This window comes from Lampetra planeri, chromosome 10, assembly GCF_965212315.1.
Source record: "Lampetra planeri chromosome 10, kcLamPlan1.2.h2, whole genome shotgun sequence".
NCBI classification, from domain to species: Eukaryota; Metazoa; Chordata; class Hyperoartia; order Petromyzontiformes; family Petromyzontidae; genus Lampetra; species Lampetra planeri.
The window spans coordinates 10,967,342-10,988,488 of record NC_136116.1 but is presented as its reverse complement, the minus strand read 5'-3'; the positions used below and the strand labels follow the sequence as shown (position 1 = coordinate 10,988,488).

Genomic DNA, 21,147 nt, shown 5'->3' with positions numbered 1-21,147 from the left:
ACAGCAAAGCATTTTTTCACGGTTATACTTTTTAGAGCCTTTTTTGAAAGTGAACTTCAGGAAATCCCGGTCCAATAACAATGGTTGCAATAGGAAAAAAAAACAATTTAGTGCATTGTATTTTAAAAGGGAACTTATATTCTCCACAAATTGCATCAGTGAGGCTCTAAGGCATTCATTTTTCACCCATGAGTAAAACGTTGCGTAAAATTAAAGTCATGGAACAAATACAAGAATCTGAGTGGCATATTTTTGCATGCGGACAGCGCAGAGGATTACACATATCAGTGCATATGCTCTCTTTTGGCTCTATTGGTCACGCACTACAAGGAAACATTAACACCGCTGATAACGGACATCATTAGGGGCCGTCCATAAATGACGTCACACGGCGTCACAAAAAGTCAGACCCCCCCCATCAAATATGACGTCACAAAGCTCTGCCCCCTCCCCCCCAAAAAATAAAACATGCTTCAAATCGCTGTAAACTATTGTCATTGTAGTGCGTATTTAATGTGGTGCTGCACTCTGATGTTGTAGGAGAAAACATTTATTAAAAAGTCTATTTAATTAAGTAGAACGTGTTGCCTATATTTATTTAAAGTTGCGCATTTTAATGTGACGTCACATGTCTCAAACCCCCCACCCACTCGTCACACATCGTCACAAATGTCTGACCCCCACCCCCCTAGGTGCGTGACGTCATTTATGGACGGCCCCTTAGTGTGTCGCACGATGAACTTAGCGACATGAATTAAATTTGCGGCCAGGGCTAACATGAGTGCCAAAAAAACATTTGACCGTCCCACAATGACAAGCGTGGTGAGGTATGGTCAAACAACCACCATGACTGACTAAGGGCTTTAGATTGTTCTTATTAAGGACATCTACAGCAGCCTACAGCAATACGTGGATGTGCGATAATAGGAATGTCCAGACTTCAAATAAGAATTTCTCCTCCTGTAAGCGTTCTTGTGTACAGTATATGTTTTAAGAGAAGCAATCGCTTTTGCCTGCGAGCATGTATGCCTCTATGCTGCAGACCCGCAGAGGTGAAGGTTGTTACACACGTTCTGTAATGGTGCAGATTAGTGAAAGGCAGTACCAGCATTTGATTAATCTGCCTGGATTAATCATTACGTTGGGTACACTGCTGTGTGTGTGAGCGGCCTCTCCAAAGGGGCCTATAGTGACCTATGATCAGGTGTCGTTACTGCTTACAGTTTCTTCATGACGACTCATCCATGTGCCGAGAGGCCGCCTGATCATACATTGTGCCCAGGACAAACAAAACTCTTTTCTCCTCGACCTGTTTTAAGCAGACGTGGGTAAGTGTGGTGTTTGCCTCAAATGTATATGTCTCTCTCGTCACCATTCTCACATTTCCCCAACAATTTTTTACTTTGCAATTTATACCCTGGGTGGTTTCCCTGGCCTAAATGGGGGTCAAGGGAAAGAAGAGGCAACACGTGGCATGACACGATTGAGGGGTGTCAAAACATCGTTTCAGCCTTGAGTGCTGTACCCAATTAAATGGGAAACATTGAATTGTGTGCATCGCGGGCAACTTTGATGACGATACTGCATATTCTTTGGGTCTTTCTGTAAAGTCACGTAGATAGGTTTTTGATATTTTCTTTGAAGCTATCTACGTGACTTTACCGAAAGACCCAAATAATATGAATTCCTGCAGTCACGAAAGCTTTAAGTCAGGATTTAGACGATAATGCAATTTGTGATGCGTATAATATTTCACAGACACAAATGGACATCACTCTTAAGGCGCGAGGTCAACCTCAGGGTCACCTGAAAGCCAGGTGAAAGAGGCGGGGCCTTTAAGTGTCTCTTAAAAGTAATTTAATTGTAACGCTACTGGGGGTTGTGCAGCAGGTGGCATTGAAGCGTGGTGTTTAGTGGTGGTCGTATTAGCCTAAGGGTTTTAAGCGTGAAGAGTCGGTCCGTATATGAAAGTATAACATTGGTTCAAATATAATCTAATGACTTTTCCCATCTTGGATGTGGTGTATCTTGTCATATAATGCTGTTTCTTAGTGAAAGTGGTGTATGGGAATGCAGTGGCATGCTCGGCTGATTTTCGTAACCCTTTCAAGGTTACACTTCCCCCAGATAAGGGTTGCACCTTTTACGGCAAACGGGGTTGTTGACTAAGAGTTTATAGTTTAACGATAGGAACAGCAGTAAAATCAACTGAACTTTTTTTTCTGACTGCAGCTAGAAAACTCTGGGCAAATGTTTGATTTGAAAGTTACCGTGTAAGTGATAAATAGTGCCCCTCGCATTTGCAGCAGATACTCGTACAGACGAAATTCAAAAAACAAGCACTCGGGATATTGATCGAGTAATCCACAAATACATTTTCGCCAGCGTGTTATGCCATGGATTATCGGAGGAAAGCGCCACGCAATTGCGTGGCCATGCCACCCGTTCGCATATGCTATGCCATGTTGAATTCGTGCTCGCTAACAACATTTGCTGTACCAGTGTTTCAAGCTAAACGGAGGATCTGTGTGTGTGTTAGCGCGCTGCGCTATGAAACTGGCGACCCGGGTTCGATTCCCGCTCACGGCTAACACCAGTGACGATTATCTGAACCGGTCCTGGGCCTCCCCTAGGTCGACTCAGCCTTAAATGAGTACCTGGTGCGGTGTGTAAACATCGCCACTGGGGAGACAAAGACGGTCGGGCGTGGTGCTGGCCACCCACCCCCTCGTGTACCGTTCTGGCCTTCATAGGTGCTCGCTAACAGCACTTGCCCCTACAGTCTGTTAAGGCTATACGGGGGATCTTTGTCTTTGTATCTTTGTTAGTTAACATCTCGGTGGCGAGATGTTAACTACCTCGCCTGGTATACAGAACATGGGTTCGATACGCGAAACGGAAGCCTGCTGTATATTTGGAGTGTTGTATGTTATCCCCGTGGTCGCGTGGATTTTTGACTTGGTCCTCCGGTTTTTTCCTCCACATTTAGAGACATGCGTTTAGAGCATTTAGCTCCTATAAATGTATACGCGATAAGCCAAATATGATATACTACTAAAGAAATCAGGTCAGTACACCTATAAACAAACAAAATATCAAATGAAATAAAAATCGCGGTTTGACCCTCTGCAGCTCCACTCGTCACCCTGCTGCATCGCTTTGCTACCTTCAGCCCCATTTGTCTAACTGCATCTCCGCTTGTCTAACTGCAGCCCCATTTGTCGATCTGCAGCTCCGTTTGTCTCCTGGCACAGAGGGACGTGATTCAACAGCAGAAATCAAAGCTTTTCTTCTGTGGAGCCTCGTGCATACAGAGTGACAGGATCGAAGCTGTGTCGCTGAACACTGAGCCCCACCCTAGCCCAGCGAGAATGCGATTTGAGTGCGATTTGTATTAATCTTAAATTATACGAGAGGCAACAAGAGACACCAAATGTATTATATATCCTAACTTTATTGTCACATATATGCAAACAGCAATCTTATTTTGTATTAAAACAAGGTGTAATGTTTGTGTCTGTGCACCACACATGCATGCCATATTGGAGAGATAGTCAGCTAAAGGACTACATTTCAGTTTCACAAAGCAAAGGAAAATTATCAATTGGGGGAAGATAAAAAAAAACATCACAGTAGCTTTGTAGTGAAGTAGTTGGCCATACATTTAATGAATGCACCGTATAGCATGATGAACGCGCTTAATTTTTGTTTATTATTATTCATGCCATGGCCTATGTGATAATATATTTCTATCCACGCTAGGGGGCGCATGCTCCACTTCACTGTTTTCATGTCAACTAAAAATGCTAAATTTAATTTCGTTGTCTTGGCTTGACTGCAATCCAGAGCAGAGGTGTGCCTGCAAAACGAGGAACACAGCAAAACACATCGGTCAAGTTCCTTAATTTAAAACCAGGTGAGAACCAATTGAGACCAACATCCGACTCCAACATGAGGCGTGGCGTAATAGGAAAAAAAACATACGATACACATTATATATATTTAAAAAAAGGTCAGAGCAATGTTAATCAATGTTCGACAATTAAGCAATATAAAACAAAAAATTCAGTTTGACACATTCAGTCAAAGTTAATCATGCTGGATGAGGGCCTCACTATGTGGTGGAGATTGTTTGACCATCATTTACTATGCTGGTCACTGCAGGTCCTACAGTTACTTTGCTCCGTTAGCCCATGATTCATATTCCATTTACAAATGTCAAACACAAAAACAGCAAAAACGATTTCTTACACACAAATCCATGCACATATTTGTAAATGTAGCAATCTGCTTTTGTTGACAAATCGATGCAAATTTGCTCTTGTACCTGTTGCATATGCTGCTTCAGTTGGTATGCTTGACGTGGGTAATGGTTGTTGTTGTTGACCCAAAACTAAAAACAAGAGGAGAAACATCATCATCATCACTGCTGTAATACGTCTTAACAATTAGAATACATGTAATTACCACTTCAAACGAGAATGTATTGTGAATTAGGTTCATAGGTAGTTTTCTAAATATACCACGCATTTTTGCTGAACATGAAATGCCAACTTTTTGCTGAAGTGCATCTTCAAATCTCAAAAGTCTTCATTCATTCATTCTAGATTTGAAGCTTTCGTGACTGCAAGGAATCATCTTCTTAGGTTTTTTTTTTACGTGACTTTACCGAAAAAACCTAAGAAGAGGGGTCTTCATTCATATTTGTCAAGTGAATTGTGAAATTAACAGAAACATACAGGCAGACTTATCACCCACAGTCACGTAACAAAATTATACCTGAATGCAAATTTAAAGTATTTTTTGCTCATCAACTAAGCATGAATTAAACCGGGAAAACCCAAAACATCAGGGCATATAACTACAATTAGAGATCGGAATTAATTTTAGGTTGCATATTCCTTTAAACGGCAATGCATGTTGGATTGTCCGTGTGTTTGCGTGGGTCGTTACGAAGTTGCACGGACTCGAGTACACAACTGCTGTCCCTCCTGCTACTCACTTCCTGCCGCTCACAGAAATCTGACCCTCCTGGTCCAGCAGACTGCTGTAGTAGGCGATCTCCTGCTCCAGACGCATCTTGGCATTGGTCAGCATTTCGTACTCGGACCGCTGCCGTTCCAGGTCCATGTTGACGTCCACCAAGATCTTGTCGAGCACGATCACCATGTCGCGCAGACTCGACACCTCCATTTCGTAGCGAGCCGACATGTCCCCATTGGCATTCTCAAGGCTCTGTTTCTGTACACGGGAAATCAAATGCCGACATGTGTGTGCACACACAAAAAAACACAAACAGACACACACACAAAATACACAAACAGACACACACACACATAGAACCTCCGTTTAGCATGAAAGACTGGTAGGGCAAATGTTATTAGCGAGCACGAATTCAAAATGGCACAGCATATGCGAAAGGGTGGCGTGGCCAGTGCCACGCCCAACTGACTTTCTACCCTGAGTGCTGATGTACTCATAGCACAATTGCTACTCGTTGAAGGCCGAGTTGGCCAAGGAGAAGCCAAGGATATGTTCAGATTCCACTTGCCACTGATGTGAAGCAATGGCTAGAATCGAACAAAACAGTAATTTGGTTTGTAGTGCAGTGCACAAACCACAACGAAATCAACATTACTTCTACAGCTTGCCGTGCCAAGTGCTGTGAGTGAGCCAGTCCTTGAGGAACATGGAATATTAAGAACTTCCGTGTCCATGTCATGCGCCTCTTAATCTCAACATCATTTAAATCTATTGCGGCGGTTCCCACCATGTGCTCCGTGTACTCCTGGGACAAGGGGGGGCAACCCCTCCAGCAATGAAAAATGATCGGAGTTGTTAGTAAGTAAGGATCTGTCCCTTGCTTTTTATTCGACACGTGTGCGGCGATGGCGCAGCCATCGATCGAGGGTCGAAATCGAACCGCGTTGTGTGATCGGCATCGCGCTCGCTGAAGGTGTTTGCCTTCAGGGGAGTCGTGTGCTGTATACGCAACTGCGCACAATTCTGAGTCACTTATAACTGCTTTGCCGTTACTTTTTGCCAATTATGGACTCAAGACTATTGTCCTATCATCTCATCGAGTCTCTGGCACGTAATAATATGGTACACCGATTGATTATTAATAAACCCCAATGATCCGATCGAAATTAGGGATTTCGATCGAATCATTGGGGAGCACATGCCACCCCACCCCCCTCCCACTGGTTCCGCCAGTGCCTGGGGGTACATGTAACATTTCTCATGCACACATCAGACGATTGATGCAGCGGCTGTGGTGCCGTGTGGTTCGGTCGAACAGGGTTACGACATGGTGATGCTCTGCGTGTACATGCGAGCTGGGCAAAGGCTTTTTGAGTCCAATACTGGGAAAGCTTGGATAAAGCTGTTGTCTCTGGGTACTTTGGGCTGAGTGCAGGATCTAAACAAGATGTGTGTGCATAATGGAATTGCCTTGGAGCGCATATTCTCCAAATCCAGGAAGAGGGCTTGAGTCGTGCGTCTCAGTTCGCTGAGTTCCACGCGGTATTTCTCCAGCGCCTGCATTTTCTCAGTGACCTTGGTGTTGGTGATGGTAATCTGCGCAGGATAGAGCATACAAGCATACACGCATATGCACATACACGTAAAAAAACTCAAGATAGAATTTACTATATACTCTTTGGTTCTTTCGGTAAAGTCACATAGGTATAAAATGTTGTTTAATTTTATACCTACGTGACTTTACTGAAAGAACCAAAGAGTATGGATTCCTGCAGTCACGAAATCTTCAAATCAAGATATAATTTACTGTATAGCTAATTTCACGTGAGAAGTTAGGTGGGTCAGAGGGTGGCTAGCTGGGTAGCTGGACAGGTGGGTGGGTGGGTGGTTGGGTGGGTGTGTGACTGAGTGGGTGGGTAGGTCAGTGGAATTAGTAGGTGGGTGAGTGGGTGGGTGATTGGGTTGTTGGGTGTGTGAATCCGTAACGCTAAAAAAGCTAACCATGTTCCTGATGGGTTAAAGCAGCAAAACTGTCCATGCAGGGGACAAAAAACATACGTTTCCTTAAGCTATGTAATACAACACATATTCAAAACATGATGTGTCAACGTCAGACGTAGACATTTTTTTTTACTTTAATAATTACCAATAATTGTTTTATATATTTACCGTCTCCAGGTAGCTGCTCTCCACCTGTACCGCATTCTGGCGGCAGAGATCCTCGTACTGCCTGCGGATCTCTGCCAGGGCCTTGTTGAGATCGATGTCTTTAACGCCGCTGTCCACCTCCACAGAGCCGACCTCGAAGCTGGAAATCTCCACCATCAGCTTCTTCACTTCCTGCAGCACCGAGGTCCACACACAGCTTCACAACGATGCCGATGCTAGAGAGAAGTTTGTCATCAGTATCCCACAACGGTACCAACTTGGTTCTGTATCTTGTCTCACATTTATTAAACCGTCATTTACTTAAATTATGCTATTCTGTCACGAGATGAGGAATCCATTTGGAAATCTCACAGGGCGGCGAATGAAAGCGCTGGGGAAAGGACACGCGGAAGGGGTTTTTTCACGAGACTTCACCCCCAAAAAAGTATTCAAGTGTCCTCTTTGTCACTTACGCAGCAGGGAGCGCACACTTTGCATGTATGTTGAAATTATCTCGCACCGTGCGTAGCCAACCGTGCTAATCAGAGGTTCGGGAGAAGGACAGGAAACTGAATATAAAAAAAATAGTTCTAAAGAAATTAGTTTTATATCAAGATATTTAGTTTTTACTTAGCCACGTTCTCTGTAAACATCAACATATTTAATTCAAAAATAATCACGAGCGACGTTGTGGTGAATATAAATAACAATGTACAAGCAATGTCTCCACATATCCGTCTCCCCGAAAAAAGAAAAGACGTTCAAGTATTTCTGACACGACCCATCGGCCGCATGGCCCTCTGGGAGCGCGTAACCCCAGCAGCATAGCATGTCTATAATGTACCGCTGCAATGTTGTCGTATGCTATGTAGTCGTCTACATAATCATCATGTCATGCTGGATCGCCGGACGAGGTGAACGGACGGGGGTAGCAAGGGGGTGCACCTCGGCATGGGTGTACCGCAGCACGGACAGCTCCTCCTTGAGAGCCTCCACCCGGCTCTCGAGGTTCAGGCGCGACACGTTGGTGTCGTCGATCATCTTGCGGAGAGCTTGGATGTCCGCCTCCACTGCCATTCGGATGGCATGCTCGGTCTCCCACCTGCAAAGAAGCCGGTGTTTGATCGTCATTGTCGTCATCGTCGTCGTCGTCATTGTCCATGATTGATTCACTACCGGACGAAGGCCTCCCCAAGCCGCCATCAATGCCCGCGATGTGACGATCTCACGAGCACCTGGACACCGAGCCGATGTCATTGCTCCATCTCCTGGGCCCGACGTAATCTCGGACGAGGTCCGTTGCTTGGCTGCTATCTCTGTTGTCATTTCTTGACCGCCGACTCTTCTAAAGACGTGGCCTTGCCCAAACCCACTCACTTTTCATAACATCGAAACAATGCCCTATGTATCGAGCGTCATATAAGCGTACGTGGACGTACAAATGTCATGCAATAAAACAAAACATTTAATCTCTTGGTGCAGGTGCGTTGCACTGATAGGGCAGTGTTGCAGGCATTGAAATTCAAGTGAAGGCACACCGCCTCTTACTTCTCATAGTAGTCACTCCGTGCCAGGTCTGTGTTCTGAATCCCCAGCTCCAGCTTCGTGGTGTCCATGGTCAGCGTAAAGATCTGGGGAGCAAGCAGTGCACAGGGCACTTTATTCATTGAAATGTAACTCACTCGCACACGTGTATTACACAAACGTGATTATTTTGCAAAAAATGTATATGATACAAAAATATTGGTATATATTTTTTTTGGAATTAAGACACATCCATGTCCTCTATACAAATGGTTATTCTGTATATCAGTGCATTCTCATGCGCCTGAATAAAACCGCATCCACCCATGACCACCAAAAGCAGATCAACCTCTGCCAACCCTAAGATCCCCGCAACAATCGTGCACAGATGCTCAAAAGCACCCCCACCCCAACCCACCCCAACCCAACCGTAGCCGTGCAGGCGAACAAGCGATCAAGCAAGCAGGCACGCAAACCTCCTCTCGGAGTGCCCTGAAGATGCCATCCCACTTGGCCCAGTCGTGCGGTCCGCCCTTCCTCAGGCTCATGAGCTCGGCGATCTCCAGCTCGATCTTGTTGTTCTCCTGCTCCAGGGTGCGCACGCGCTGCAGGTAGCCCGAGAGGCGGTTGTTGAGACCCTGCATCTCCTCCTTCTCGTTGCCCGCCAGGCCGCTGGTCGACGCCGCCGAGAACGACGATGCCCGGGAGATGCGCGACCCCCGGCCGCCAGCGCCGCCGTAGACGCTCGCCGCGTTCGAGATTTTGACCTCGCGCGAGGACGAAACGACCGAGGTGGCGCGCCGTGGCGGCGGCGGCGGCGATCCACCCCTGCGGTTCCACATGCCGGTGGACACGTTCGTGCTCCGGGACGATCTCACGCTCTGGCTCATGGTGGTGGTGGAGGTTGCTGCTGCTGGTGCAGGAGAACGTCTGGACGCGCTTTCTTACAGCTCGGGTAACTCAACGAGAGTGCGGGGGGTGGCCCACTTGAGCGCTAGTATTTAATGTGTCTGAACCCTGGCCCCCCCCTGCACCCACCCACCCACCCACCACATCGCGGGCCACCAACCCCAAACGCACGCGCCGCCCGGACCCCAAGGGCGTTGGTTGCGTGGGAGGAGGGTTCGTCAAACATTCGAGGTTACTGTTTAACTCGGGTGCAAACATCGATGACTCTCCCGAGTCGTCAATAAATGGTACGTGTTGCGAAAGGTTTGCCCGTTTGTTGAGGAGGAGAGAGAGAGTAAACTCCATCCCACCTTTAATCATTGACAGCACCCACCGCCTCGCCCACGCCCACCCAATAGAACTCCGTGATCGTGTGTAAGGAGGGTGTGTGGGCTGACGGTGATGCAGGTATATATATGTGTGTGTGTGCAATATAGCAGCGCTTTGGGCTTTTGTACCAAGTCGTCTGTGCCGGTCGTAACGTGTGTGCGTGCACACCAAGCCCACCAGAAACAAACTCGGCCCCTTTGTGCGAAGCCAAGCTTATACTCCTTCGGCTCGGTGATCCGTCCAGCATGTCCTACTCCAGCATGATGCAGAGTTCGTCCTCATCCGGGGCTGTCTCTTCGCTCCAGTCCCCGATGGAGCGCATGGGTTTACAGGACCAGCGGAGCCCGTTTGCGATGACGGCGGCGGGAGGGAGCGGAGGAGGCTACTCGTCCACGTCAACCACGACCGTCCAGGGCTCGGCGTACATCTCGTCCGGCATGTCGTCCGGCATCTCGGTCGAGGTGGACAAGCTGCAGCAGGTCCGGCAGATGGAGAAGAATCAACTGATGGGGCTCAACGACCGCTTCGCCAACTACATCCAGAATGTGAGTGGCGCGCGGTTTACAGGAGCTTGTTGCGCGACAACATTGAAAAAGGCTGTTGTGCAGAATTCACTTATAAAGGTTGTTTATCGGATGTTATAGTTAAAAACAAACTTTCCCCTAGGCTCTAATGAGCAATTGGCAATGCTGACGTCCGTTTGTGGTCGGTCAGCCATTCGAGGAAATTCCACGTTCCTATGTTGGAGATAAATCCGTTTGGTAGCACACCTTGCAATGGAGCGCGTTGGAGGGTAAGGGTTGGTGGCTCAACGCGTAGCTGAGGTGCCTGGAAGATGGCATTACGGCAGACTTGGCACACCTACCAATGTAAGCGCCCGGCTGCTGATCGTCTAAAACTGTTTTACTGCGTATGGATTTTCAAAACTAATCATTCCGCTTTCAAAAAAGTTCCAAGGGGGGGAGGAGGGGGAATAACGACGCGTTTTTTTTTGCTTCGAGAAATCAGTATGCGGTAAAAACGTTGAAAAATTGGCAGCCTACCGCCTAAGTGTGCAGGGTTGGCAAATCTTTTACAGCTAAGTGGGTTGGTGAACCAGGCTGCGTGGACCTTTTGAGTGTTATGCCTTCCTAACTGTTGGTAATGTTTTCTGCCGCATGCAAAAGGCTAATTTGAAGGAAAAAAAGGATTTGTTCAAAAATGTATTTGCTGAACCTTGAGACTGAGAGAATTTCCCAGATACTAGAAAGTAAAAAAAATACATAATCACTGATGACTTTCCACCAAGTGATGTAGCTTCACCAGCTCGTGTTCATTCTAGCGAGCACAAAATAGAAACAAGATGTCCCATATAGTCTACACAGACTGATGGGTCAAGTACTGTTAGTGAGCACCTATGAAGACCTACGGCACACGAGGCTGTCTGACAACCACCATCCCCAGCAGCTGATGTATATGCACCGCGCCAGGTGAAAATGCAAGGCTGAGTCTACCTAGGGGAGATCAATCCTTGTTTAACTGGGGAGGCATATAGAATCTCAGAGGAGGCACGACGTAGTGTTAGGCACTTGCAATAAGTTTTGATTTAAAGCTTTCGTGACTGCAGGGATTCATATTCTTGGTTCTTTCGGTAAAGTCACGTAGAAGGGAAATAATAAAATAATAAAAATAACACATAATAAAATACAATTCTCACGACGTTTCGGCCACAACACAAGCAGCCGTCCTCAGCTATGTTCTTCACCTGAGGACAGCTGCTTGTGTTGTGGCCGAAACGTCGTGAGAAATATTTTTTATAATGTTGAATTTTTATTATTTTATTATTTCACTTCCACTTGCAATAAGTTTTGAACGCCAAGGAACGAGTCACGATTCGATCTGCGTTTGTCTATCGTGCGTTCTGCTCTAGCTCTCGCACCTGCGTGTTTTATTATTTTCCACGGTTGGCTACGTATGGTGCGAAAGAAGTTCAACGTACAGTATTCCCTCGTCATTCACCAACTTGCTATCCGCGATTTTTGTTCTCCGCGAATCGCATCTTGAATTTACACGACTGCATCGAAAGAGATAAAGCGATGAGGTAAAGTGATGCAATAATTTGCATGTATTTAATCGCGTATTTTTAGTCAGGCAATTTATATCCGCGAATAGCGAGGGAACACCGTGCAGACCTACAGGAGAGCCTACAACGCCCATTGATTGCCCTATTGTTCTAATTGCATCACGTTGCCTCGCCGCCTCCAACTATTGCAAACAGAATGTTCATCAAATTACTTTAGCAGGGGGGCTGAGCCTTCAGCAGTGGCCGTGGGGGGGGGGGGGTCGTCCCCCTCCAGTTCCAACACTACAGGGCTGTGGCAAGTCCAGGAGCGGATCAGTTTAACGACAAAGATCAATGTTGGCTTATAAAGTCTGTCGAGGCGGTTGAATGGAGTATTTTAACCAACACGCACATGCACTCTTGGTAACGCGGCATCTCTTGATCGACGTATCCTACGTGAAACCTCCCAGGTGCGCATTCTTGAGAGGAAGAACAAGGAGCTGCAGGTCAGTCTGAAGAGAATGCGCATCCACAGTGGCCAGGACTCGCAGCTGGACAACCTCTGCGCTCAGTACGAGGTCCTGCTCAAGCGCCAGATCCAGGCTCTGATAGAAGAGAAGAGGCGCCTGGCAAACGATCAGGAGCAAGCGCACATCAACATGGAGCAAATGAAGATCAAGTAAGTCCATCCGTGCAGACTCACTCTGTAGTGTCGCCAAGCTGTACCTCAGATAGTTTTTGGATGGCCAGGTAGACCTTCTAAGGTCGTCAAATGGTCACAAGACAATTGAGTCAGTACTGTATTTTGCATAGTAAATGGATACAGGATCCTTAACACAAACCTGGAATCATGTCACTACGTATGCATATATACATGTTGAACTTTCACACTGTACATAGCCAACCCTGCTAATCGGAGGTGAAGTTTTCCAGGTATTGTGCATCGTAAATTTACAGAGGGTTAATAATTGTTTTTTTACCCTTCTATCTGGCAACAAAACTGACACCTTTTTTACAAGGAGTCATGTTTGCATAGACCATAGGCCTTTTGGCGTCATCTGGTCCAACCCATGTGAGACTAGGCTCTAATGAAACCTGTTTCGGGTGTGGACCAATCAACTTCAAGGACAGTGCATATATTATCAGAGTTATGTTTTTTGTTTGCATTATGGCTACAGGTATTGTGGTCAATGCAAACATGACTCCTTGTAAAAAAGGTGTCAGTTTTGTTGCCAGATAGAAGGGTAAAAAAACAATTATCATATTTTTTACTGGCAAATGAGGTTCCAATGGTGTTACTGAGGGTTTTTAATACACACCTGGGATCGCTCCTATGCCTTCATAACGTGCCTACCCCAGGAAGTGTCTAGATTTTACAACATTTTGTCAGTAGGGAATTTCAAAGAGCCGCTAGATATAAGTTACCAATACTGTGGGCCATAGCATACATGTCCCCAGTGATGCTTTGGACAGTACACAGAGAGGCAGCATTTGTTCAATGGCCATTGGTCAGTCCTATGTAAACATAAAATACATAATTGTCATCTTTTACTCGAATAATGGTGCTGCTGTAGGCTAATGCATTGACGTGACTTTAAATTGTCTTTGCAGGTATGAGACTGAGATCCGGGAGCGCTCTCAAATTGAGAATGAATTTGTTGTCCTCAAACAGGTCAGTGCTGCAATGTCATTGGCGATGTTTTCTGTATGACGTTGAGCCATAGTTCTCATCACGAGGTTGTTTTTATTTAAGAAATCTGGTGAGCCAACTAATCCAACTAACGTTCCACTTTGCGGCAGACTAACCCAATCTGGATGATGGCGTGACACAAACGAGTGTGCAAAATAGGGTACGGTCCCAACTCCTTCTTGTATTTCCCACTAGCCAGAGCGTGTGATATCCCGATCTTCTCAGTGGTTCGTTTGGGGTCCGTTTGGATTGTCTTGGGCAGTGGCGGCTCCTGCAAAATCTCTCAGGGGGGGCAAATGTCTGGATGATTGATAAGGATAAGGTCCACCCATGCAATGGATACATTAACAGCTTAAGCATGTAAAGGCAACTTCACTTCTTTAATATTAATGAAAAATAAAGTGACTCTTACAATACATCTTGTTTGTTTCTATGCTCACTATTAAAACAAACCACTCAAGTTTCTTTTATTAAAGATTCCACTAGGTGGCGACAAATTATATTGTTGGATGAAACGTGCTTACGTATGATGACGTAAGCACGTATGATGACGTAAGCACGTTAGGGCGAGCCCTCCCGGAAGCCATAGAGAATGCATTGCCGCGCCCCCGTTCGAAAAAAAACATCTTTAAATGTAAGTCTATGGGACCACTCGGGGCGATTCTCAGCTGGAAGGAAATCGCCCAAAAAGAGGCGGTACTCCACAGAACGTAGCATGACGCTGATTGGACTATATCCAGAGGCACAGTGACGGCTAGCGTGACTCTGTGGTTGAATGACATTGGTGGTGCATCGCCCAATCGCCCTAATGAAGAAACCGCCCCTGGTCTTGGGGGTGCTTGGGGGTCAGAGACCAGGGAAGCCAATAGCACTCCCCAGTGAGGCCACAGCCTGGGCTCATGTTACACGCACAGCGGCCTTAAGCTTTCAAATGACACCTCATTGAAATTGGGTGGAGTAGCCCAGCAGAAGCTCTCAGGACAAACGCGCATACACATAAAACAAACGGAATATATAGCTGGAAGTCCACTTACAACTAAATGTTTTTTTCAAGTGAGACCTGGATAATATTTGCCAGTGGTGTACAGTATATCAAAGTAGGCACTTTTGACAGGGCATTTCTAGCATAGTGTACAATACAACAAAATGTGTGTGTGCGGCCTTCTCTTGCCAGCGAGAGCCTTATCAGTAGACTATTGGCTGAGTCTAAAGTCCATGCATGCTCCTACCTTGTCCAGCTCCTGCTGAGTGTGCACTCAGCAAAGATGACTATCCTGATGGTCGTCTCCCTTCTCTCCACACACTGCGTGATGGACAGGAGGCAGACCAGGTGTACATGCAGAAGGTGGAGCTGGAGGCAAGGCTGACTGGTCTGACTGACGACATTGATTTCTACCGCAACGTCTACGAAAGGGTAAATACCGAACACCCCTGCGCTGAGTTTCACCGTCACGCTGGACAGCTGTCCGTCACGGTGGCGAGATGTTAACTACCTTTTCTGGTATGCACAAGGTCATGGGGTCGATCCCGACTTTGATGCTTGTATATTTGGAGTTTGCATGTTCTCCCCGAGGTTTTTCCCTCCGTGTTTAGAAACATGCGTTTCGAGTATTTGACGGCCATACATTTCGATGTGATAAACCACTTCGTCGAGCTATCATTTGTGACTGGGTTGCTCCTGAAAAAAGAGTAATATAGCTCAGTGAGCCTTACCTGCTAAAATCAAAATTTGTTTAGTTTTGTGTTTTTGGGTTGTACGGCATGATGTCCGATAATTTGCTCCAGATGTTGGGATATTTTTCAGCAAGTGCATCAACGAGTTTATAATTAATGGAGAAAATTAATTTCCTGAAGAAACCTCCAGCGGTGCATATGTGAGCGCAACGTCAGATTTCATTCCGAATATCACATGGTGCAACCTATAAATACACGGCAGAGTAAACACTAAATACTCATAGCAACATCCACAACTTTAACAATGAGAGCTGTCATTCGTCGTGCATAGTGCAGAGTGCCAAATGAAATATCCACCACGTCAGCTTTAGTCGGGGTTAAAAAGTGCTACCTAAGTAAGAAGAAAAGTATTGACAATTTAAGTGTAACAATAATATATCATTTCATATTTGAAATTAAGTAAATTTTTTTATGAGAAGAGCGCTTAATATTTATTCCACATGTCTACGTCAGGGTGCCAAACCATAGACCACAGGGGATTATCGTGAGCACTGTCGACAACCAACATGCATTGTGCATTACGACCCAGTTTACATTAATCAATCTGCAGTTAATCATTCTGATAATTGCTCTCTTACTCTACGAAAGCTATACTCACCTGCAAACAATATATATTAGTAATAGCAATCATAATAATACTAATCTTTATTTGCCCAGGAAAGCCTCATTGAGTATTAAGACTGTCATTTTCTGGGATATTTGTCGAGTTCCATAAATTAGTTGTTTGACGTGGTGGGAAAATGGAAAAGTTGGACAAGATCAGATACATGGGTTGGTGGCAACACTCAAAGCTCCGTACGGATGAATTCAATATTTCATTCTTGTACCGCTAAGTTACGGCTGCCCCGCACGCATCTGTGCTTTTTCTCATTTGACCACTGGGATGATAAAGTAGGTAAAACAAATAACGATTGGGGCACATTCCAAACAAAGGTCACGAAGGATGTAGACTCACTGGACAGCTGTGCCTGGGTGCCCAGTCCACTAAGGCCAGGCTGCTGCTGCTGCCACCAGAGCATGGACGGAGTTTGGGGGGGCAGGGGGGGGTAACGCTGGTCCTAAACTGGGCAATTTTATTAATTTATTTTCAGTAGTTTACAATTAAGATAAATAAATAATATGCGCCTGTGATTCCTGAAGCTAGGGACAAAGCGAACCCCTGCTACCCCCCAAATATAGAAGTTAAACTCCACCTATGTATCAGAGCCAGACTTCAGGGGTATTGGGGTAGCCTGGCACAAGCACCGTGGCGATGTCACCGTGAGTGGTGAATTGCGGCCGTTGTTGTTGAAAATAAATGGGATGGAGGAGGAGGAAGTGGGGGGTCATTTTTGCTCTGGGGGGGGGGGGGGTGGTTGTGGTGAGGATACCGGAATTTGTTCCTGGCTGCCGCTGCAATGACGAGGGTGCCCGTGCGGTGTGCGTGCAGGAGATCCGCGAGCTGGAGGCGCGCATGGTGAAGGTGGACATCGTGGTGGAGGTGGACTCCTCACCGGGGCTTGATCTGGACGCGTACCTGGCCGAGGTGCGCGAGCAGTACATGAAGCAGGCGGTGCGCATCCGCGAGGAGCTCAAGATCTCGTTCGAGACCAAGGTAACGTGCCGCTTGAACCACAATGGCGATAACAGATAACGAACTTTATTTATACAGAAAATGCCTAGCAAGAGTCTCAACGCTGGGAATTCGACATTGGCGTGCCGGGGACCAATCTCTCCGGAGGATGATCATGTTTGAGAACCCACAAAAATAGTACTAATTGTGACGTCTTTCTGAAAATTCTGTAAACAAAAAATGCATGCATCCATATCCACACTTTTGGTGTTTAACATAACTTGCTTTACCCCTCTTCAGTTATCCTCAACATAATACGGTAGCATTATAGTTGATTGAAAAAGCCTCTGTAGAATTTGTCATGTTTGATTTCAAATAAAATGTGTTACCTAAGTGCCACCTAGAGGGGTATGACGCTATAGCGGTGAGTGCAGAAGGTGGACACGGTCACCCCACGATGGACAAATATTAACCGGCGTCCTCACGAATTGAGTTAGTTCAGTTTTGTCATTTAACAAAAAAAAAGAATTGCAACGACATGCGTGGAGATTTCTACAACCGGATACCAGAAAAAACATTCCGGCGCAGCATGACCACGTGAAAGGGGGCAAAACAAAGGGGTATATAGACCGTTGTCGGTTTGATTACAAAAATAACTCACGTTTCATTTTGTAAATGTGCGACCCAGCTGGACGCGAACAGGTCCAACGAGGTCAAGATCAACGATGACATGAGACTGGTGACCGTTGAGATCAGCGAGGTGCGTCGGAACATGCAGCGCTACAAAGCAGAACTGGAGGCTCTCAAGCAACAGGTGTGTATTGTGTCGCGGGGTCTTGCCTGTTGGGCCTCTGCGTGCGTTCTTATTATTGTGCTGCTAGAAAATGGCATCGTTTTTGTTTGTTTGTTTGTGTGTCCTGGCCCCCATTATGTAAAGTAGGGGGGGGGTTGGAGCAGCGGCGCACTGTTTGGGGTGCTGCGCCGTGAACTCTCAAACTACCACGAGTTCCGTTGTGAGCCACGGCTGTGATGTCTCTTTTGTATTTGTGGGTCGGGCATTGCGTCGTTATGGTCTGTTCTGGATGACCACGGTCGCACACTACTGGAGAGTTTTACATTTTCTATTTGTGCATCAGGCTATTCACATCCACTGCCATGGTTCGTCCAGTGGATGCAGTTTAGGGTTGACCATGAGCTTGATAATGATCGATGGCGGCGATGATGATTGTTGTGTTGTCGTGGCACAGTGTTTGGCACTGGAGAGGGCCATTGCTCTTGCTGAGGAAAAGGGCAAAGACACCATAAGGCAACTCACGGAGAAGAGGCAGCTGCTGGAGGTGACCATCATGGAGCAGAGGAGCAAGCTCACCGGCCATCACCGCAGCTACCAGGAGCTCATGAATGTCAAGTTGGCCCTTGACATGGAGATCATCGCTTACCGCAAGCTCCTGGAGGGCGAGGAGGGCAGGTAGCTGCTTCCAAATGGGCTGGCCATCACACCGAGTTGGAGATTGTCATGCTAACCCAGCAATTCAAGAACTGCGAGGTGGCCAGGCCACGGTGGTGCTGTTATGGATTATTGAATATATGTGTGCGGCGCTTTAAGAGTTACCCACTAAGCGTTTGTGGCTTTTCTCTGGGTTAATCTGGTTTCCTCCCACCATCCAAACATCAGAAATGCAGCAATTGGTCAATCTGTCCAATGCAGGATAAATCCTCAGAAAGAGTCGAATGACTCATTGAGCTTTCCTTGGGTTAACAAAGAGCATTGTAACTATAGTAATACAAATGTTGATCTACAACCACAGAGCTGAATTGTTATTTTCCTCTGCTCTGGTTTCACGATGTTATTGCTCGATATTGAATGTTGTGTATGGCCAAGGAGAGAGAGAAGTGCTGCCAAGAGGCATGGGAGGAAACAGGATGATGCAGTGGGTTGGGAAGTTAATAGGAGGGAAACAAATAACGAATGTACAGTAAATACCATGCAAATGCTGTGTTTACCAAGGCATTCAGCATGTGCATTGGTCCTCTATAATACATAATAAGTACGGGGTTGTTAGCTGAACTATTTGGGAACAGAATAAACTAACAGATGTTGATGTTGCCCCTGCAATAATATATCGACTCATGTACATCTCATATTAGATAATGGCTGCGGTTCATATATTGCGATGATAGGGAGTAATCTTCTCACTGAGATTGCTTAAGTGGCCATCAATAATTTGGGCACTTAGTTCCAGTTGTTAGTGCGCGCTGTGGACGGGTGTCTCTCAGGTGTCCCGTCCTCACGGCAGCCCTCGCCCACTGTGCATCTCCCCATGATTCGCAAACCATCGTCAGGGTTGTGTGTGTGCAACTTTGTGGTCGCTTGGATTGGAAATATCGGCGGTGGCAGAAAACCGCTCCATCAGGGGGTTGCGAGGACTGGAGTTTGAACGATGATGCCTGCTTTGCATCAAAATAATCTTCGGCTTTTGTTTTCAGGATCACCACTACCAGGATTGGACCGACTGCCTCAGAATACAGTGAGTTAACACCACCCATCGTGCACATTTTTGTTTGCTTGTAAATTAATCAATCTTCATTTATTTTATTTTATTTTCCTAGAAAATAACATCTCGACATCACTTACAGAAAATTTTCATATAAATGATAATAAAACGGTTCAGATATTTGCCGGTCCTGGGCCTCCCCTAGGTCGACTCAGCCGCAAATGAGTACCTGGTGCGGTGTGTAAACATCGCCACTGGGGAGACAAAGGCGGCTGGGCGTGGTGCTTGCCACCCACCTCCTTGTGTGCCGTGCCGGCCTTCATAGGTGCTCGCGAACAGCACTTGCCCCTGCAGTCTGTTTAGGCAATACGGGGGATTTTTGTCTTTGTTGCGTGTACTCTGTGCACACGTGCATCTAATCCGTGGTACGTATCTGTGTGTCTAGGTCCGTCGCCGTCTCCACTTGAGACCAAACCGCAGTTTCAAGGGTACGCCTCGCAGCAGGTGCTGATCAAGCAGATCGAGACACTGGATGGAAGGGTGGTGTCAGAGAGTCAAGACATGCAGGTTATGCGCAAGTGATCTCGACCACTGCCGGCAGGTGGCCCTGCAGTTCAAGTGGCAGCTTGAGTGTGGTTTTTGGCCATGCGACTTGATTTAGTTGGTGGTGTTACTCCTCCCCGCCCCCATCGTGAGTGCTAATAAAAATGATCCTGGCGGTGCAGAGCCACATTTATTCCTGTATGCAACGAATGTACGACGCAGTCCTCCTCTCTTGGGTAAATGTCTGTCCTGCGCTTATGGAGGCGGCAGTCTGCACAAGTGTATTTCCATTCTGCATTCCTGATGACACTCCACAAGCCCCGTTCACTGTTTACCAATCAAAGTAGGGCATAAAACACGCGTGCGTTCATGAAAATGTGTTTGTGGAATGCCGGCAGAAATGGTGTGGGAATATTGGAATTTTAAGATCACTGTTCTGCTGCACATGGGCCTCACATCCATGGTAACACACCAAGTACTCAAAATGTATACAACATAACACTGTCACGTGGTGCACATGTTAGATACTCATTGCTTAAACGATACTGCAGACTGCATATACCACCTTTCAATTAATGTCGCAAAATAGAGTAGTGATTGTTATAAAAAAAAAATCGTGCGTTTAAAAATATATGAATTAGAATGTCTATGAGTGGTTTAATTTCAGAAAATGCTTTGTAGGGTTGATATCTGTCCCAAGTTGAGCCGAATCAGCATGAATGCGTCTTGGGTGGCATGATTATAGAAGCATCAAAAGCGTGCATGAAATAAAGATTACGCATGAATTAAGTGTTGAGTAGGTGTGTGTGTGTGTTACTGTGTTATAATCACTCTTTAATTCCATCAAAAATGTAACACGCAAGCGCCACACCTATTGCCATCATTAGGGGAAAGAACGGGAATCCGATCTCCGACCCCCAGTAACAGGTTTGCAGATTTGCTGAGCATTTCCGTGAAGTCCTGGGGGAGGAAAAATCCCTCAGCCAGAAAACAACGTGGGACAAAGTGGGGATGACCCTGCCGAGGCAGGGTGCCATCTGTTGAGGAAATACTGAAGGCGATCCAGAGCCTGAGACCAGGAAAGGCACCGGGCAGAGATGATCTCCCAAGCGAAATACTGAGGGAGGGTGGCATGCTGAGGAGAGGCTTGCGGAGCCCC

At 46.3% G+C, this 21,147-nt stretch overlaps 2 protein-coding genes across 2 annotated transcripts; one reads left to right on the top strand and one right to left on the bottom strand.

Moving 5' to 3' along the window:
• Positions 1–3,436: 3,436 nt before the first annotated feature.
• LOC144721023 (keratin, type I cytoskeletal 18-like) lies at positions 3,437–9,728 on the bottom strand. The gene is made up of 8 exons (XM_078598305.1): positions 9,132–9,728; positions 8,680–8,762; positions 8,077–8,233; positions 7,153–7,323; positions 6,454–6,579; positions 5,003–5,241; positions 4,328–4,393; positions 3,437–3,859 (listed from the first exon to the last, which is right to left on the bottom strand). Exons 1-7 carry the CDS (start codon positions 9,543–9,545, stop codon positions 4,345–4,347), a joined length of 1,239 nt encoding a protein of 412 aa, XP_078454431.1. The 5' UTR covers positions 9,546–9,728; the 3' UTR covers positions 3,437–3,859; positions 4,328–4,344.
• A 157-nt stretch (positions 9,729–9,885) lies between these two features.
• On the top strand, positions 9,886–20,777 carry LOC144721022 (keratin, type II cytoskeletal 8-like). The gene is made up of 9 exons (XM_078598304.1): positions 9,886–10,478; positions 12,445–12,653; positions 13,586–13,646; positions 14,983–15,078; positions 16,828–16,992; positions 17,639–17,764; positions 18,198–18,418; positions 19,438–19,478; positions 19,891–20,777. Exons 1-9 carry the CDS (start codon positions 10,179–10,181, stop codon positions 20,025–20,027), a joined length of 1,356 nt encoding a protein of 451 aa, XP_078454430.1. The 5' UTR covers positions 9,886–10,178; the 3' UTR covers positions 20,028–20,777.
• The last annotated feature ends 370 nt before the right edge of the window (positions 20,778–21,147 follow it).